Here is a 20609-nt window from a genome sequence, read left to right on the forward strand (position 1 = left end):
AGTTAACTGTTTCCATAGTAACGAAGTCGTGTGTTAACACTCGGCTTCCTCTTTTGTACACAATTTTCCACGGCTGTTTTACATACAACATTTCGTTGTTGTTACGATGGCAGACGATATTGATGAATTGTTGGAAGAGGTAGAAAATAAATTTTTTAAAAGCAAGCCCAGGGATAAGTTACAAAAAAGCGAAAGGTGAACTTTAACCTTAAGTTGCTATCTTGTAGTGTTGTGCTCTGTTACTGTAAAATTGAAACAGAATTACATTTATTCACAGCTCACATTCAAAGTTAGGAAATGGAAAAGGAAAACAATTTCTCAGTCTCGTTAGTAGGATACAACTTGTATTACACGTACAACGACAGACTGACTTCCTGATGATAACCACAAAGATTACACTGGCTAAGGCAGGTCATAGAATACATAAACCACGGCTTACGTGATCAAATACAAGCTACTTCTGACCCGGCACTTAGAGATAACTTCTTATTGCCCAATAAATTTTCTATTGCAAATGGTGATCTCTTACAGAGCACAGAATGTGGCCAATCCCACATTTTTGCAATGACCCGTTTTTTAATACTCTTGCATGGTCACTTACCGATATCATAAAGTAAAGTTGCAGTCAAACTGCTCACAAACTGTTGTGAAAACATTTTTAAAAAATAATCCTGCACAATAGTCAATGAGGAAATCGTGAGTAAAAGCTCGTGACAGACTAGACTCAACTTGGCACAAAATTGATCCAAAAATCGAGATATCAAAAACATTTGCAGATTTCTAAAACAGCAGTCTGTGACCCTCACCTCCTCCAATTTTTTCTTGCTGTAAAGACATTAAAGTCGCAGCATTTTTAAGTAACAAAATGGTTTGCATTTCTTGTTGTGTAAGGAAGAAATATTGGCACTCCATGTCCCTTAACTGTTTCTACTTGTCTAGAGTTCAGACTGGAATTACCTACTCTCATGCTAATATCTTTCACAAGCCCCCATATAACATAAAAGAAAAAGAAATTTGGATTCACTACAATTTTAAAAAATAAATAAATACAAAACTCACTAGTAGCAACATTCATTGTCAAGTTGCACAACAAGAGAAAAGTACTGTAAAAAGGTCTCCATTGGTACATATGAAGATAATGCTATTCTTTGTATGCATTTAAATATTAGGATAAACCAATGAATAAACAGTTCTGCTACATCCCTAGGTTACATTTAGCTGGCATAAGCACAAGTAATAGTAAGCAGTATAATAATAGTTTATTGTATGAGTTGCTTTTCTTTTTTTAGTTTATACCCTGACTTGTTCCACGTCCATGGAGGTTGTGCTTCTTGATAGGATCTATGGTATGAGTAATGAATAAATAGCTAAAGTATTGGGTAATCTGAGAAGCATTCATTGATTAAGGTGCTGATCTCCTTTATATGTACATTCTCACTTGGGCAGTGCATCTCAACAGCCCAAACAGTTTGTAAGAAGTCAGTCTCAAACAATCACAACATCAAGGAGTTGAGTGACATATATGAAAAATGGTAGGTGTGTTTCTGCCTCTGAAAGATGACGTCTATTCAAAATTCTCACCAGTTGCATAAAAGCGGCCTTAGTTGCACCACTATGAGGACAAAAATCAGATTTGATTTAAATACACACTGCAATGGTTGTGAGTGTTAGTTACCTTAGACATTGGATGTTTTGGATTGATGTTAGCCTAGAATGCCTTAAAGATGCTATTATCGACACATCACTGAGTTACAAGAAGGTTGAGTAATAGGGCTACAAGAAGCTGGACATTCCTTCTGCAATATTGTAGAAAGACTTGGCAGAAATGTAGCCACTGCACATGACAGTGGCCACAAGACTGTACATTCGCAAGGAGACTGGTCTTCCCTATGGCACTCTGGAGAGGCAAGACCATCATGTTCAGCGTTTGGCTCTGGCACATCATACTTCATCTGCAGCAGGAATTTGGGCAGCAGTTGGCACCACAATGACACAAAGAACTGTTAAAAATTGGTTACTTCAAAGACAGCTCTGTCGGACACACTGTAGCATGCATTCCACTGAGTCTAGACCAGTGCCACTTGCCACTTCAGTGGTGCCAAGCAAGAGCTCATTGGAGGGCAGGGTGGAGATCTGTTGTGTTTTCTGATGGAAGCTGGTTCTGCCTCAGTGCCAGTGATAGGCATGTGTAGGTTAGGAGGAGGCCAGTTGACGGCCAGCAACCAACTTGTGTGCATGCTAGACACACTGGATTTACACCTAGCGTATGATTTCGAATGACAGTAGGAGCACTCTTGTGGTTATCCCACACATGCTGACTGCAAAATTGGACATCAGTCTGGTGAATTGACCCATTGTGCTGCCATTCATGAACAGCATTCCAGGAGGTGTTTTCCAACTGGGTAATGCTCGTCCACATACCAGTGTTATAACACAACATGCTCTACAGAGTGTCAACATGTTGCTTCCACCTGCTTGATCACCAGATCTGTTTCCAGGTGAGCACATTTGGGGCATCACCAGACAGCAACTCCAGCATCATCCACAAACAACATTAACTATCCCTGTACAGACCGACTGAATGCAACAGGCACGAAACTCCATCCCACAAACTATCAGTTAGTACCTGTATAACACAATGCCTGCACATTTGCATGCTTGCATTCAGAATTCTAGCAGTTACACCACTTATTAATGTACAAGCATTTAATATTTGCATTGGCTTATCTTGCGATTACATTAATCGGTGATCTTGCAAAGTTAATCACTTAGATATTTTAGCTAGACAAATGTACTCCCAAAATTTCATTACTATACATTAATTTTTTGTGTTGTGATTTATTTCCATCAGTATATGATAGGAACAGTACGTGTTATAGACCTTTGTTCTCTTTCTTCGTTGTGACATATTTTTATACATTTATTTTTAATGTAACACTTTGTCCACCAGCATAACATAGCCATTATCTGTAAGTATTTTCCTTAGTTCACTCAGTTGCTGTATTAGGTTACCTATATTGTTATATGCGTGAGCCCTTGTATCCATAGAGCAAAGTACTCTGTGCCATTGTGACAGGTGATGATGTGTGCTGAATTAATAAATCGGCCACAGGCAACAAAGTGAGCTAACTACATTTCTTACCAATGGTCAGAACAATGTTATTTTATGTGCAGGGAAAGATCTTGCGTGTACACAGCTGGCATTTCTTATGTACTGTGTGAACATTATGATATACACAAAAGGGACCTGAATTGCTTATTGCTCTCATATATGTTGGACAAAGTGGCCAAGGGGCTGAACAAAATTTAGCAAAGGGACTTAGTGGTTGATCTCTGTGTTCATAATGTTCTGATGAGAAGATTATGTTGAAAAATATACCAATAATTTGATGAGTTACTCTAAGTTCTTACAGATTGTAATGCAGCAATCACAGTGTCACTTATGCAATCATCAACTAGTGTTATTTTAAAGAAAGAGCCCAAGTGAAGTCACACATCTACATCTATACAATTACTCTGCAATTCACAGTTAAGTGCCACTTTCAAGCTATTTCTCTACTGTTCTCCTCTTGAAAAGTGTGGGAAAAAGAAGCACTAAAATATTTCCGTGTAAGCTCTGATTTCCAATATTTTATTACAATGATCATTTCTCCTTATGTAGGGGGACACTAACAAAATACTTTTGCATTTGGAACAGAAATTTGATGATTGAAATTTCCGGAGAAGATCCTACTGCGACAAAAAATGACTTTGTTTTAATGATTACCACCCCAACCCATGTATCGTATCCATCGCACTCATCCACTATTTCACAATATTTCAAAACGAGCTGCCCTTCTTTGAAATTTTTTGATGTCCTCTGTCAGTTCTAGTTAACATGGATCTCACACCTTGCAGCAATACTCTTATCAGATGATGGACAGTGGTAGTGTAGGCAGTCTCTTTAGTAGACCAGTTGCATTTTATTAGTGTTCTTCTGATATGTCACTGTCTTTGGTTCATTTTTCCATAAAATTTTCTGTATGATCTTTCCAGTTTATGTTATTTGTAATTGTAATCCTAAGTATTTAGCTGAATTTACAGACTTTAGATTTGTGTTATTTATCACGTAACCAAAATTTAGTGGATATCAAACAATGGAAAATCCAAGATGGAATGTGACAATATAGTGAAAAGGAAAGTTGCTACTCACCCTCACCGTATAGTGGAGATGCTGAGTCGCAGATAGGCACAAAAAAAAAGACTGTCACAAGTATAGCCTTCGTCAAAATTAGACAACAAACACATACATACACACCCACGCAAATGCAATTCACACACACAGACAACTGAGGCCACACTCAAATTTAGCAGATTCATTTTAGTTCTCATGTGGATGACTTCACACATTACATTGTTTAAAGTCAAATGCCATTCTTCACACTATACAGATACCTCCTCTAAATCATCTTGCAATTGGTTTTGATCATTTGATGTCTTTACATTACAGTAAATGACAGCACATCCTCAATCTAAGAGGGCTGCTCATTGTATCTCCTAAATCATTTATATAGATCAGGAACAGCAGAGACCGATAATACTACCTTGGGGATGTCAGATATGACTTCTATTTTACTCGATGACATAGCATCAGTTACTATGAAGTGTGACCCTTCTGACATAAAATCATGAATTCAATCACACAACTGAGATGAAAATCCATAAGCACACAACTTGATTAGAAGTTGCTTGTGAGGAACAGTGTCAAAAACCTCATGGAAATCTATAAATATAGAAACAGTTTGACATCCCTCTTTGATAGAACTTATTATTTTGTGTGAATAAAGAGCTAGTTGTGTTGCACAAGAACAATATTTTGTGGATCCATGTTGGCCATTTGTTGATAAATCATTTTCTTCAAGGTAATTCATAATGTTCTAGGAAAGTATATGTTCCAAAACACTACTGTAAATCGACATTAGTGTTATGTGTCTTTAATTTAGTGGATTACTCTTATTTGCCTTCTTGATTACTGATGTACCCTTTCCAGTCTTTAGGTATGATTCTTTTGATGAGTAAACTGTTGTATATGATCACTAAGTATGGATCTGTTGTTTCAGCATACTCTGAAAGGAACCTGACTGCAATACAGTCTGGACTGGAAGCCTTGCCTTCCATAAGTGTTCTAAACTGCTTCGCTACACCAAGGATATCTACTTATAAGTTACTCATATTGTCAGTTGTTTTTGAGTAGAATTCTGGAATATTTACTTCATATTCTTTGGTGAAGGATTCTTGGAAAACCTTGTTTTGCAACTCTGCTTTAGTGGCACTGTCATCACTAACATTATCTTTGCTAGAGCACAATGAAGGTATTAATTGTGTGTCTTGTCCCTGGTGTACTTTAAATTCAGCCAGAAATCTCTTTGGATTTCCTGCTAGAATTTGAGACAGAGTTTCATTGTGGAAACTATCAATAGCATCTCACATTGAAGCCCACCCTAAGTTTTGAGCTTCAGTAGAACATCACAGGTCTTGGAGATTTTGTGTTCTTTTAAACTTTGCATGTTTTTTCTTTGCTTCTGCAGCAGTGTTCTGATCTGTTTTGTGTACCATGGGTGATAAGATCCATCTCTTATTAATTTATTTGGTGTAAATCTCTCAACTGCCAACAATACTGTTTATTTGAATTCAAGCCACATGTGGTATGTGCTTACAGAGTTCAGAAGGAATGAAGTGTGTTGCTTAGGAACACAGTAAAGTAAACTTTTATCTGCTTTTAAATAGATATTTTATGCATTATTTTTGGTGGATTACAAATTTGTGCTCACAAATCCCTGTATCCGCCGTGTTGCTTCATATTTGCTCAGGATTATTATTTGTTGCTAAGAGGTCAAGTGTGTTTTTGCAACCATTTACACTTCAAAATGAAAATTACAACACCTGCAACCATCTGTTTTGCATTTAATTTATGTACATAAACATTTTTGGTGTTTCATTACAACGTCTTCAGACCCTTTGACTAATGTAAATTGCGATGAATCCAATCTCATGTGCAGTCATAACAAGAGTCAATATTATACAACTGGTGTCCATAGATCTCTGGTTTTACATGACACTATCCATTCATTTGTCAGCCAACAACTGCCAGGACAAAATGTAAGTCACTGGTTGGTGAATGAAGGTATGTGTTGTGTAAACCAGAGACCTATGTACGTTGGTTATTTAATATTGGCTCCTGTTATGACTACACACGAGATTGGAGTCCTCTCAACTTACGTTGGTCAAGGGACCTGAAAATGGTATAATGGAATACCAAAACTGGTTGAATAAATTAATTAAATGCAAAAGAGACAGTTGCAGGTCTTGTAACTTTCATTTCATATTGAACAGCTGAAGTCCTGGTAACCATCTATTACAAGGATAGACATGCAAAGATTTACATTTTGAGTGGGCTCCTGTGATGTGTTGGCAGAAGAGCCAACACCGTGTTGCTAGAGGAGGCCGAAATGCACGCGTTTAAGCTCACGCAGACTGGCGTGAGGTCTGGAACAATTAAAGGAGTTGAGTCTACTAAATAAAGTAAGGAGTTGCTTGAATACTTAACTTTAATCCACAATTGGAGAACATCACTCTTGTTGATACATGAATTATAATCTCAATATAAACTGGTAATGGCACCTTGCTAGGTCGTAGCAAATGACGTAGCTGAAGGCTATGCTAACTATCGTCTCGGCAAATGAGAGCGTAGTTTGTCAGTATAGCATCGCTAGCAAAGTCGTCTGTACAACTGGAGCGAGTGCTAGGAAGTCTCACTAGACCTGCCGTGTGGTGGCGCTCGGTCTGCAATCACTGACAGTGGCGACACGCGGGTCCGACGTATACTAACGGACCGCAGCTGATTTAAAGGCTACCACCTAGCAAGTGTGGTGTCTGGCGGTGACACCACATCCTGAACTAATTGTTCAAAATAGTTTTTAGAGGAAGCATTTGGTATGATTTTAGGCAATGTTTCGGCCTACCAATGTATTTTCACCAACATATTGAAGGTAGATTGGAGTCACCACCAACTATAATTGTATTAGTGGTGTACCTATTTGAAACAGGAGTCAAGTCTGCTTTGAACTGTTCTGCAACTGTATCGTCTGAGTTGGGGATCAATAAATGGATCCAATTATTAACCATATAGTGGAGATACTGAGCCACAGATTGACACAACAAAAAGATTGTCAAAAACTAAGATTTTTGGCCAACAAGATATTCATCAGAAATAGACAAAATACACATGCATGCTCTCACATAAATGCATGCTGTCATTGGTGTGTGAAGGATATGTTTACATGAGTGTGTGTATGAGTATGTTGTCTATTTCCGATGAAGGCCATGTTGGTCAAAAGCTTACTTTCAGACAGTCTTTTTGTTGTGGCTATCTACAACTCAGCATCTCCACTGTATGGAGAGTGCAACTATCATTTTCATACCATTGTCATATTCCACCCTGAATTTTCCATTGTTTGAACCAGTTATTAATTTATTCCATTTGTCAAGAATAATGTCTACCTGTGCTAATTCATAGGAACTTTCTACTCTCTACACAGACAATGGACCTGAAGTTAGGAGGAGCTGTTTCCAAGTCCCCAACCATCCTTAGAGTGTGGATTTTTCCTAAATAACTTCTTAGGTAAATGCTGGACTGATCTTCTCCTCCCCACCCCAACCCCCCTACACCAATTGCTGTTTCAAATCCAAGACAATAAGCAAGCAAGCAAGGTCTGTGTTCTGGCCCAGATGGTCCAATCAGAAATGACAGACTGCCATATCATCCTCTGCCAATGGCATCACTTGGATGCGGTATGGGGGGGGGGGGGAGGTATGATGTCAGCATGCCTCTCTCTCCTGGCCGTTGTTGGCCTTCTTGATGTTGGGGCCGCTACTTCTCAATCAAGTGGCTTCTCAGTTGGTTGGATGAGATTGAGTGCAGCCTGTTTTAGTCCTCTCGCTAATGAAAATCCCTGGCAGTACCAGGAATCAAACCTTGCTTCTCTTCATAACATCCAGGCATGCTGACCACTGAACTATGGAAACAGATAAATCCGATATAATACTCCACCTCTAATGATACACAATTTCACCCCAGAATGCTGTACTAACCTTATTCACATAATAAAATAGCGGCTATTAGCATTCACGTGCTTGTATTAATAATTATGTATTTGACTTGGTAGCTCAGTTGATTAAGTGACCAAACAAAAAAAAAAAAAAAAAAAAAAAAAGTTCAAATGGCTCTGAGCACTATGGGACTTAACAGCTATGGTCATCAGTCCCCTAGAACTTAGAACTACTTAAATCTAACTAACCTAAGGACAGCACACAACACCCAGTCATCACGAGGCAGAGAAAATCCCTGACCCCGCCGGGAATCGAACCCGGGCGTGGGAAGCGAGAACGCTACCGCACGACCACGAGCTGCGGACCTAAGTGACCAAACACTGAAGATGTGTCCAGAGCTTAATTAATAATCAATAACTGATTTTTTTTCTGTCACTTGATGCATCTTTGCCACTCAAAAAGCTTGATATATCTAAAAATAGCATGTTACATATGCAATTAGCCTGATGTATCTGGTTCAAAAGGAAGGAAGGAAGATTGGGTTTAACGTCCCATCAACATCGAGGTCATTATAGATGGAGCACAAGCTTGGATTGTGTCAAGAGGATGGGGGAAGGAAATTGGCTGTGATCTTTCAAAGGAACCATCCCAGCATTTGCCTGAAGCAATGTAGGGAAATCATCAAAAACCTAAATCTGGATGGACAGATGCGGGTTTGAACTGTCATCCTTCCTAATGCGAGTCCAGTGTGCTAACTACTGCACCAACTTGCTCAGTGTATTTGGTTCAGCCTAGTCCCACATGCTTAACAAAGCTATGAAGTTGTAATGAAGCTGATCTTCAGATTGAGGACTGCTGGAAATCACTGTTTTAGATGCTCAGTTATTGTATCAGTGGCATCCAACAGAAATGACTACTCTGTAATGACATCCAAGCCCATAACATAAGTTTAAGACAGAACTTCTGTGAAGAATTAGTGATATTGATGATAATAAAAGAAGAAGATACACATTGTACTGCCAAACATAAGTCTTTTGAAAAATTCTTTCACCTATCTCGGCCTTAAATTTGTAACTCGCCTACATTGAAAAAAAGGAGTTGAAAACATTTCTCAATAAGAAGTTATCATGTTAATCAATAAAACAACAGGTGCATAAAGTACTCTTTAGTGTTAATTAAAATAATTTCAATTATACATTCATGATGACCAAGACAACGTAAATGAGGGGTATCTTTACATTTCATTATTTGCCATTACGTATGTGTTTTATAGAGCCATTGACCCATATATAAAGGACAGTAATGAAATGCGGGAAAAGTGGCAGACTTGTTGTAGAAAAATCTTGTGGCAGCAAACAGTTCTATAGTTTGACTTGAAATCCTTGTGAGGTTCTCTGCTTACCAGTGCTAAAATGTAACAGAACTTCAGAATGTAATAACTACTTTTTCATAAGCAAACATTCTGCGTATATTACAACATAGCAGCCTAGAGAAACAATCTGCTAGCAAGATAAAAACAAAAACTCAGTTGTCCAAATTGATTTAGAATTAACTTAATAATGTGAGGGAGATGTTCGGGTTAGTTACACCAAACGACCCCCATTTCGCAGTAGTTCATTTATTCACCCAAAAACAAGTAAGGCTCACAAAGAACTGGACATGGCGGAAGAGACCAACGATAATCTTAGCTTAGTTCAAAGATGGATGCATCAATGTTGGTGTCGATTTCATCAGCACCACAAATGAAAAGATAGGACTTCTGAAATTTACCAGTGCTTCATATGAAGATAATTAATTTTGAGTAAACATAGATTGAATAACTGCAACACACTTATGTTTCAGTACCTGTATTATCAATTATCAGTCACTTGAGAAGGAACAACTGTTTGCAACATAGATTATAAACAAAGAAGAGAATGGAACTAATGTCACTAAACTGCCCTTGTGTAGTTCAGTCAATTGTGAAACCAAAAAATAATTTGGCTGTAGGTATAACTACAAAATAGTTCATGTTTATTAAGTGTCTAATTGACCAGTGCTGCATTGTATTAAAACTATTTTAGTAAATATAAACCAGAGAGGACACACAGAAATTTGACTGAGTCTAATGTCTTAACCTCTGTGTCAGCATCAGTGAAATATTGTTGTCTAAGTAAAAGAAGTTATCATCACTTGAATCACAGTTGCCTCATAATCAAAATAAAAAGTAATTTCTATTGGCTGCATCAGGTGCTGTACTTTGCGAAACATTACTGTAGTAAAACAGTTTTGAATGCCTTTTTCTTTAGAAACTTCATACCCATGAACTTGATACTGTCTATAACAACAAATAAAAAAAGGAAAAAAAACCCTCAATTTTCTTCCAGAATTTTTTACATGTAGTCATTTAATATGTGTTGGTGGCTCATAGAAGTGGGAGACAGTGATACTAAGAAATGCCTTGTCAAGATCTTAGTGAATACCCTTTTTTTCTGTGCATACATTTCATTGGACTATACTTTCTGACAAAGCTTTGTTTCTGTGAAGAATAACAGCATCTTTTACCATAGTTTGGATCCCGTGTTAAACTGTAGATCCCTCCATATCAGCAGAAAAAAGTTGATTAAGATCTCAGGGAAAGGTAAATGCAAACTGTACAAAGTAGGGTGACATGGAGTAAAACAATACACTCTTTAAAATCAATTAAACTGTGTGCACTGCTTCATGCTTATACCTTCAATTCTCTTCTGTGTCAGTTATTTGATTGTTGTTAATCCACTGATAATCTAGGTGTTGACTGGCTGGAAATCATAAACATGAACATTTTGTAAGTCTGGTGTTCATCAAGTCAAAGTTATCTGGAAGTGTTAAGAGTGTGAAATGACTGTGTGATATAGTGACAAGTGTGAGCCAAACTCAAAGTGTATACTCTGTATCACTTAATCTCTGGCACACATATACTCTTTGCTTCTCATTGGTACGCTGTTACTGTTCGCATCCAGTTGCTTGGACTGAAAAATGTCAAGTTGCAGTTGTGGTGCTTAATTTTGGGAGTAAATTAAATTTGTTTAAATCCGTAACATTCTGGTGATACCACTGTGATTTCCAACAGCAGCCAAACCTCATACCACTGATTTCAATGGCTGCTTCGCAACCCGTGCCATCTGGATCCTCCCCACAACCACCAGCTTTTCTGAGCTGCACAGATGGAAGCTATCCTTACAGCACATCCTTCAGTCCCATAACCTCAACCTCCCTGGCCTAAACCTAAGATAACTTGCTGTCTCTCCACCCACCACCCAAAACACCTAGAAGTCAGTGATGGTGGTGACTGGCCCCCTCCTGTGGCAGCCGTTGACTATTCAACATGGAACATTATACGAAGTTGCAATTCTTGGTGGACACAAGTGCTGATGTGTGAGTATATTGATTTGCCCAGCTACATCTACATCTACATCTACATCTACATCTACATGGTTACTCTGCAATTCACACTTAAGTGCCTGGCAGTGGGTTCATCGAACCATTTTCATACTACTTCTCTACCATTCCACTCTCAAATAGCGCGTGGGACACCTAAATCTTTCCGTTTGAGCTCTGATTTCTCTTATTTTATTATGATGATCATTTCTCCCTATGTAGGTGGGTGTCAAAAAAATATTTTCACATTCGGAAGAGAGAGTGGGTGATTGAAATTTCGTAAATAGATCTCACCGCAAAGAAAACCGCCTTTGTTTCAGTGACTGCCACCCCAATTCGCATATCATATCAGTGACACTCTCACCCTTATTGCGCGATAACAAGAAACGAGCTGCCCTTCTTTGCACTTTTTTGATGTCGTCTGTCAATCCTACCTGGTAAGGATCCCATACCGCACAGCAATATTCCAGCAGAGGACGGACAAGTGTAATGTAGGCTGTCTCTTTAGTGGGTTTGTTGCATCTTCTAAGTGTTCTGCCAACAAAGCACAGTCTTTGTTTCGCCTTCCCCACAATATTATATTTGTGGTCTTTCCAATTTAAGTTGCTTGTAATTGTAATTCCTAGGTATTTAGTCGAATTGACAGCCCTTAGATTTGTGCGATTTATCGTATACCCAAAATTTATCAGATATCTTTCAGTACCCATGTGGATGACCTCTCGCTTTTCTTTGTTTAGTGTTAAATGCCAATTTTCAAACCATACAGAAATTCTCTCTAGATCATTTTGTAATTGGAATTGATCATCTGATGATTTTACTAGACGGTAAATTACAGTGTCATCTGCAAACAATCCAAGGGGGCTGTTCAGATTATCACCCAGATCATTTATATAAATCAGGAACAGCAGAGGGCCTATGACACTACCTTGCAGAATGCCAGATATCACTTCTGTTGTACGTGATTGGCCTCCATCGGTAAGTTTGAATAGAAATTGTGATGGATGTGATACACCCTATTCTCAGGGCAGACTTTTTGTAATTCTATGGACTCCTACTTGACCTCCATCATTGTCACTTCCTTGACACTGCTAGCAACTTGGTCAGTCATGGATGTGTATGCTGTACAGATAATACTCCAATGCTGATGATTGCAGGTGATTTTCCATTTGTAGAACTATTGATGCAGTTCCTGGAAATCACATGACAACAACCTACACTAACATCGGTTCAGCACTCAACAATGCATTATATACAGATCACAGCAGGACCCCCAGTTCACACTCAACCTCATTGTTTAACACCAAAGAAGTTGAAAGTAGCAAAGCAGGAATTCTCCTTTATGTTCGCATGAGGAATCTACTGCCTGTTGAGCAGTTGTTTGGCACCTCCACTCCATGGAGTCCCAAAGAAGAATAATGGATGGTGCCCATGAGGGTATTATAGACAGCTCATTGCCAGGCCTATCCACGATCACTATCCAGTACCGCACACTTACTTTGCATTTGACATCCATGGCAAATGCATCTTCTCCATGTTGGACTTTGTATGTGCATTCTGTCAGATACATGTCACTCTGCACAAAATAGCTAAAACTGCTGTCTGCACTCCGTTCAGACTCTTTGATTTACCAGAATGCCTTTCGGACTATGCAACAATGTAACAGACCTTTCAACTGTTCACGGATGAAGTCACACGTGACCTCGATTTTTACTATGTTTACATTGATGATGCCTTCAACAGTTCATGGATGAAGCCACTTGTGTCCATGATTTTTGTTATGTATACATTGGTGATGTCAAGCTAGGGGGTGGAACACCTAACACACTTATGCCAAGTTTTTACTCGCCTCTGTTCACATGGATTACTTGTCAATCTGCCAGGTCCAGTTCCTGGGTTACAGCATCAGTTCACAAGGAATATGGCTGCCACTGGAGCGAGTCAAGGCTATTATTAATTTTACATACCTTTGACATTTCGAGGGTTGTAATAATTTCTTGGCACCATCAACTTTTATCACCATTTTGTGCATCACCATGCATTCTTAGCTGCTCCACTGAATGGTTTGGTGCAATGTTCACTGAAATCGAGTGATGAACTGCTGTGAACTAGGAACAAAAAGTTGTCATTTGTCAAAGTAAAGATCACCATCACAGAGGCTGCTCTACTAGGGCATCCAGTTCTGCATATGCCTCTCACTCTAATGGTCAATGCGTCTGCCACTGCAATTGGTGCCCTACTAAAACAACATGTAGAAGAACAGTGGTGACCCTTGGCATTTTTCAGCCAGAGTTATCGCCATCACAACAGACCTGGGTAACCTACAATCATGAATTGTAAGCAGCATATGTCACTATCGAGAAGTTCCACCACATGCTGGATGGACAACAGTTTACACCTGTCATGGATGACAAGCCACTGACATATGCTTACCTTCAGGGAGCAGACAGAGCATCACCATGCCAACTGCACCACCTTGATTACTCACGTCAGTTCATCACTTGTATTGTCCATATCGAGGAAGAACTGAGTGTACAGGGGGATAGAAGTGATTACACGTGCAATAGATTTTGACACAGCAGTTTGACGCTGACTTGTGAGATCTGCTGACACAACCATCAGGTTTGCACCTCTGTCACATCCAAATACCTTCATCAAGCACATTGTTATACTCAAATGAGGCTATGGTACAACCATAACCGTGTGTGATGAGGGACTTTCATCAACAGGCAATAGCTTCAGTAATTGATATTCTCATTCTGGGGTACATGGTATGATGAGCCTAGTAAATTGAGCTGTTGTGTGGCCAGACATGACCAAAGACTGCAAGACATTTGTGCACTAGTGTGTGGCATTTCAATGGAACAAGATCAGATGTCAAACACACGCCTTGTTGCATTTGTACCACCAAGCCAATGACTGGGTCCTGTACATCTGGATATCATCAGCCCTCTCCCACCTTCCAAAGGATATACTTACTGCTTTCCTGAAGTGTTCCCCATAGTTGACATTACCACCGAAACAGTTGTTACCACATTCCTATGTGGATGGATTACCTGTTTCAGAGTATCATTATTGTATTACAGCCAACAATGGCAGACAATTCAATTTGTACCTATTCAAAGTGCTCACCTTCACACTGGGCATGAGGCTTATTACAATAATAGCATGCCATCCAGCAGTGAATGTATTAGTAGAACACATGCACCGATAATTGAAAGTGTCCCTTCAATCTCGTGACTTGCAATAGTGGAGAGAATCACTACCAATTTTCCTCGTGGACATCCATGCATCCATCAAGGAAGACCTAAAGGCCATGATCGCAGAGACTGTCTATGGCCAAATGCCTGGTGAGTCTTCAGCAATAGGCCAAATGACCTTGTCGAGGTATAACACTTGTTCACAAATTCAGCAGCTATGACCCGTTGCCCTGAGGGCTCAGCAGACTTGTCACCTGTTCATTTTCAGTGACCTCTGGAAATGCAATCAAATCTTTGTCTCATATGTTTCGGTACGCAAGCCACTGCAGCCACCATATGATGGACCATATCTAGTTATCAGCATAATTGTACAAATGGTTTACATATATAAATATTATTACACAGATATTACCTATATTGTACTAATTTTGTTACACAGACTGCATAGACTACACATTATGCTGTATGCCATAAGTTATGGCTTGGTTTGTTCACAGTCACACTTATAGGAAAAGATAAGCCCTTTTTCCATTATGTACCACCATTTTCAATTTATTTTCATTCAATTAGCTAGTGTCATATGGTACATTGTTTAAAAATATTTTGCCAACATGTAAAGAAATATTTTTGAATTTACTATACTTATTTTAATCCAAGGAATGTCCAGGTAATTCCTGTTTCTAACCCTATAGCTGACCTTTTCAACTTGCCACATCGCTGAAACTCCCTACCAACACTCCAGCAAATCCAGAACTGAAACATTCCTGCATCACTGTTGTTAACCTTTCCACAAAACCCTCAGCTCCACAGAAGTTTCAGTCCTATTGAAAGACCTCACCTTCAGCCCTACACCCAAGTTTAAACATGTTTGACTTGTTGAAGATTTACTCACCTTCTCACCAATTCCTCCAACCAAATCTAACCTAATCCCAACACTGAACTATCCCTCTCCCATTTCATACTGCCACCCAACTGTAATCCTCCACTGCTCCCACTTAAACATACCCTGTTCACCTTCCAGAAATTCCTTACCTCCAACATGGCATCACCATCCTTCCCCAGGTCCCTTTCTAAGAACCTCAATCTTTCAGCAGAAGGAAAGACATCCATACACACCCTCAAAACTGATCCTCGCCCAATCATCCTACCTGCAGACAAAGGATCCACCAATGTCATTTTAAATTGAAGGCCTTTGCCAATTATCTGACTGCTTCACCTATAAACTCTGCCAGAGTGATCCTATCCCAGAAGTTCAACATAACCTCCAATCCCTGTTTATTGTCTTTCCAGTACCTCTCCCATCTATCCATTTTCCTCCTCATGCCTATAACACCCTGCACACCCACCTTCTATATCCTCCACAAACCTAACATTCCTGGATGTCCCATTACAGCTGGTTATTGTGCTTCCATTGAAAGAATTTCAGGCCTCATTGACCAACACCTCCAACCAATTGCCTGTAATTTAGCTTCCCATGTCACGTATACCAATCACTTGCATCCCTTCTTCTTTACCTTTGGATCCCTACTTGTCACTGTTGACACCAGTTCCCTATACACCAACATCCCTGATGTCCATGGTCTTGATGCTATTGAATAGTACTTCTCTCGACATCCTTCAGACTCTGTACCCACTCCCTCATTCCTCATACATCTTACTACTTTATCCTAACTCACAACTACTCCTTTGAAGGCAAAGTATACAAATAAATCTGCAGCACAGCCATGGACGCCTGCATGACACACTCCTATGCTCACCTGTTTATGGACCAACTAGAAGAGACCTTCCTAGCCTCCCAAAATGCCAGACCTCTAGTTTAGCTCAGGTTCATGGAAGATATCACGATCTGGACTCAAGGCCAAGACACCCTATCCTCATTCCTTCACAACCTCAGCACCTCTCTCCCATCTGCTACACATAGTACTCCTCAACCCAACATATCATCTTCCTCCAGTTGATCTCCTTCTCTGTGATGGCTCCATTCACACCTCTGTCCAACAGTACCTGCATTTTGACAGCTGCCATCCCTTCCACACCAAACTACCCTTCCCATACAGCCAGGCCTCCTGAGGATGGGAGGTCTTACCAAGGCCTTCAAAGACAGGCACTAAACCCCGACCTAGTCTGCAGACAGATCTCCCACGCAATTTCCCCATCAAAACGCAATTGTCCCACCATCTCCAAGAACCAGTTACAAAGGAGCGCCCCTTCATCATCCAGTACCAACCCAGACTGGAACAACTGAACCACAACCTTCATCAGGACTTTGATTACCTATTATCATGCCCTAAACTGAGGGACATCCTACCCAAGATCCTTCTCACCCCTCCTAACGTGGTACTTTGTCACCCAACCAACCTCCACAGCATCCCAGTCCATCCCTATGGCACCCCTTTGCCACAAGGATCATATATTTCTCAGCCCAGTAACAAATGTAAAGCATTGAAGAAGTTATCTTCTTTCTGTAACATTTTTTCAATTTGGCATATGAATCCATTACTGGAGCAAAATTAGTTACAGTAAGTTTTCAGCAGTCTACTTAATTTTTCAAGTAAGGTGTATACCAGTCAGTCAAACTTCTCTTCTGTTTCTTCTTTACATTTAACATGTTGTGTTGAATGATAAGGGGATAATATTCTTTAAGGATAGTCACAACAATACATTAGAAATAATCAAAAATATCTCTTAATAACTCATTCTTCATAATATTATTCCAGTTCAGCATCTTCTGTTTATCTCTGAAATCAACAGTCTTCTTACTATTAAGTAGTCCTAGTGTGAAGACACTCTTTTATAAACTAGTAATGGAATTACAAAGGCAGCAAAGCTGTTTTGTAGAAATGTAATCACAGAAGAGAATGTGGGATCTTACTTGAATGTTTCAAAAGAAAGCCCACCTTTATAAGTTCTCAGCATGAAGGCAATACAAATAACATCAGCCACACATGCACTTCCCAACTCATTTTCTAAAATGTAGCTTTTGTGTTTCCACTAAATGCTTATTTATTCATATCCTTCACACCTGCTGCTCATTTTAAATTCTGTATCCCAGAATGAAACACACATCTCACGTGTCTCAGCTACTATATATGGCAATCTATAATTGAAGTGATTATTTTATATAAAATAGGAGGCAACAGTTTCCAAATATTACATATAAACAGAAAACAAGTAAGCTTACACCCTCACAAGGCAGTGCCGTAGAGGACACACAGCCTTAACAAATAATCTGATACGTAAAACAGTAAAAGTTATACATATCGGCATTGGTGATACTGGTGGAGGGTACAGGAATAGATCTGTAATACGCAAATATTTACCGAGTGTAATTAAATATCAGAAAGCATAGTCAAAAGTGAGGTTCATACATGTCCCAATTACTTAAAACTACTGTTTTAGTAAAATGAGATAAGAAAGATATATATACTGTTGATTACACTTTCTATTGCACATTACTCTCAGTAAATATTTGCTTATTAAAAATCTTTCACTACCCCTTCTGCCAGTACCAAGATTTGTAACTTATGTAAGTATCAGGTATATTGTTAATCTATTCAGTTAACTACTGTGTGTCCTCTGTCTCCGCCTTACAAGGCATTTTTATGTAATAGGTCCATGTTTGTGTTTAAGAAATTCTGAAAATCTTTTTTTATTTTCTTCTTATCGAATTGATGATGATTGTAAAGCCAAAACTGGTTATCTCTTCAAATAACATAAAATGTGACAAGTACTGTGAATTGTACAATTTAGAGCACTGATTTTTTCCAAAAGCCAGTGTCACCTCATTTAATTTATTTTTATATTTCAGTGATGTAACTTCAATGGACAGCATTCTTTTTGATATTGGAGAATATGAGTCATTAAATGATGAGGTTTTTTCTGAACAAACGAGGAATCCAAGAACACAAAGGAAATGTTTCCCAGTGTATTTAAGTGGAACACAGATCAGCAAAGGATGTACAACTGCAGGAGAAATAAGGTCAGCTGCAATCAGTTTGTTTTGCAAAATATGTAATTTCAGCAACAGCACTCTGATCACAGGAAAACACCTGCCTATGCCACAACAAAATTTCTGTATTTAATTACCAGAATATGCAGCTCCTTTCATGCAACTGGTCATCATGGTATGTGGCCCCTTGTTGTCCATAACACATGACTTTTCCTACATAGCAAATGTCCAGTGTTTCCAAACCTCATCATTGTCAGAGACTGGAATGCTTGGCTTTTATATAATTAAGAAAAATAAAACAACATGTATTGGACAGACAGTTTTCTATTAAGAATGTTACTTCCTATTGGTGTGTCATCTGACACCTCACTGTATTCTACAACAAATTCTTAAATTACATAGATAATTATTTCAAAAAGTAAAGGAATGATTGTATTACATTAATAATGGTCTTTGTATCTCTACTTGTTCACTGATAGTAATAGGGAAATATTTTATCTTTATAATTAATCCTCAAGAATGTGCCTACAATGGTGTGATTTTGAATGTATAGGTTCATACTGTAGAGTCCCAAAAGGAATGAGGTTAATTGAGAAGTAAATTGTGATAGGTGTGTAAAAAAAAGACCATTGTGTTTTCATTAAATATTTAAATCTTCATAAACTAAGAGGAATGTAAATTTTAGTATTAATAATTTTAAAGAAATTGATGTCCATAAGTGAAAAAGTGTTATTGTCACTGCTGTGTAGTGCAATCCTGACATGATTCGTTTGAAAATAGCAGGGCTGAATTCCTACCTCATTCTTGACCAATCTAAGTTTATTCTCCATACTGGGTGCCTCATCATCAGTAGGGTCTTAAAGCCATATTTTATTTCCTTCTTCAAATTAATGCAACAATGATTTTTGGAAGACAGGAAGTAATGTCTGGTTGATCTGAATCAGTTCAGGAGGAAGGCTTAGACACTTCAAGTAGAAAAACAATCCCAACAAAAGGTAGGTATCCTGCTCCAGATTTGCAAATAGCTGTACTTCAATATGAGTCTTTAAAACAATGAACATTCCATTAAATATGTGAATTTTGCCTGTGTCATTCTGTACATGTTTTGAACCAAATAATCACAGATACTCACGTGCAACCTCTCACTCATCCATACTACTTTAACATTCATTATACTTGAACAGAGGTGAGTATGATTATGATTTCATCTGTGACAACAAGATAAACACTTTTTTAACATGATTTATTATATTGGTTGTAAAAATTTGTATGATTTTATAATAATATTCTGTTCGTAGGGCATGTGACAAGCTACATTGCACATCCTGTGACTTCTCAGTAGCCGTGTATGGGAACATGGCATGGAGAGATGGTACGGATTACTTATTCCTTCGAACAAACATGCCAGATTTTGCCAAAGTGAGCACAAATCTCAAAACTGCAGAACGGTGGCAGGCTTATGCTTGCCAATGTTGCCACCAATCAACACGTGAACTTGTTGACCTAAATACATTGCCAACCATTCAGTGGATCTGCAAAGGTCATTCCACAAATGATACAAAACATAGCAGTTCCTGAATGTCTGTTATTATTCTTATGTAATTTGTAGCAGTTTTCAGATGTTGCTGTAGCTCTCATAGTATACTTTAAATGCTTCAATTACACAAGAGATTTCACTGCATTTGTTTTAGTCCTGGTTGTAGTAATGTCTTCCTTTTCAGTTTGTGAAAATATTCTGATACTTCTAGAGTAGTTGTAATGTGTATGTACGTAATGATCATTTTGATAATATTGCAAAAAGTGCTGAATTTAAAAGATATCATATAACTGGGAATTTTATTTTATAAATCATATTTGTAATACATTCTTAGGATGTCGAATGTAGTCTTACAGAATTTACTTACATATAACTGATGTGTAACTACTACTGCAGGCTAAATATTTACAGGGCTTTGAAAAAAGTGATTTCCATCTGT

The 20609-nt window shown here is 38.5% G+C and overlaps 1 protein-coding gene across 1 annotated transcript; it reads left to right on the forward strand.

Moving 5' to 3' along the window:
• The first annotated feature begins 12 nt into the window (after positions 1-12).
• Positions 13-20578, forward strand: LOC126236478 (cilia- and flagella-associated protein 418-like). The gene is made up of 3 exons (XM_049945817.1): positions 13-195; positions 18493-18663; positions 19932-20578. The coding sequence occupies exons 1-3, from the start codon at positions 107-109 to the stop codon at positions 20209-20211; spliced, it is 540 nt and encodes a 179-aa protein (XP_049801774.1). The 5' UTR covers positions 13-106; the 3' UTR covers positions 20212-20578.
• The last annotated feature ends 31 nt before the right edge of the window (positions 20579-20609 follow it).

Source organism: Schistocerca nitens, chromosome 2, assembly GCF_023898315.1.
Source record: "Schistocerca nitens isolate TAMUIC-IGC-003100 chromosome 2, iqSchNite1.1, whole genome shotgun sequence".
Classification (NCBI taxonomy): Eukaryota; Metazoa; Arthropoda; class Insecta; order Orthoptera; family Acrididae; genus Schistocerca; species Schistocerca nitens.

Bases quoted from the DNA above. Each gene is read 5' to 3' on its own strand.
- LOC126236478 (XM_049945817.1), top strand. From the start codon at position 107: ATGGCAGACGATATTGATGAATTGTTGGAAGAGGTAGAAAATAAATTT. The intron at 196-18,492 runs GTGAACTTTAAC...TTTATATTTCAG, and splicing joins AAGTTACAAAAAAGCGAAAG to TGATGTAACTTCAATGGACA. The intron at 18,664-19,931 runs GTCAGCTGCAAT...TTCTGTTCGTAG, and splicing joins ACAACTGCAGGAGAAATAAG to GGCATGTGACAAGCTACATT.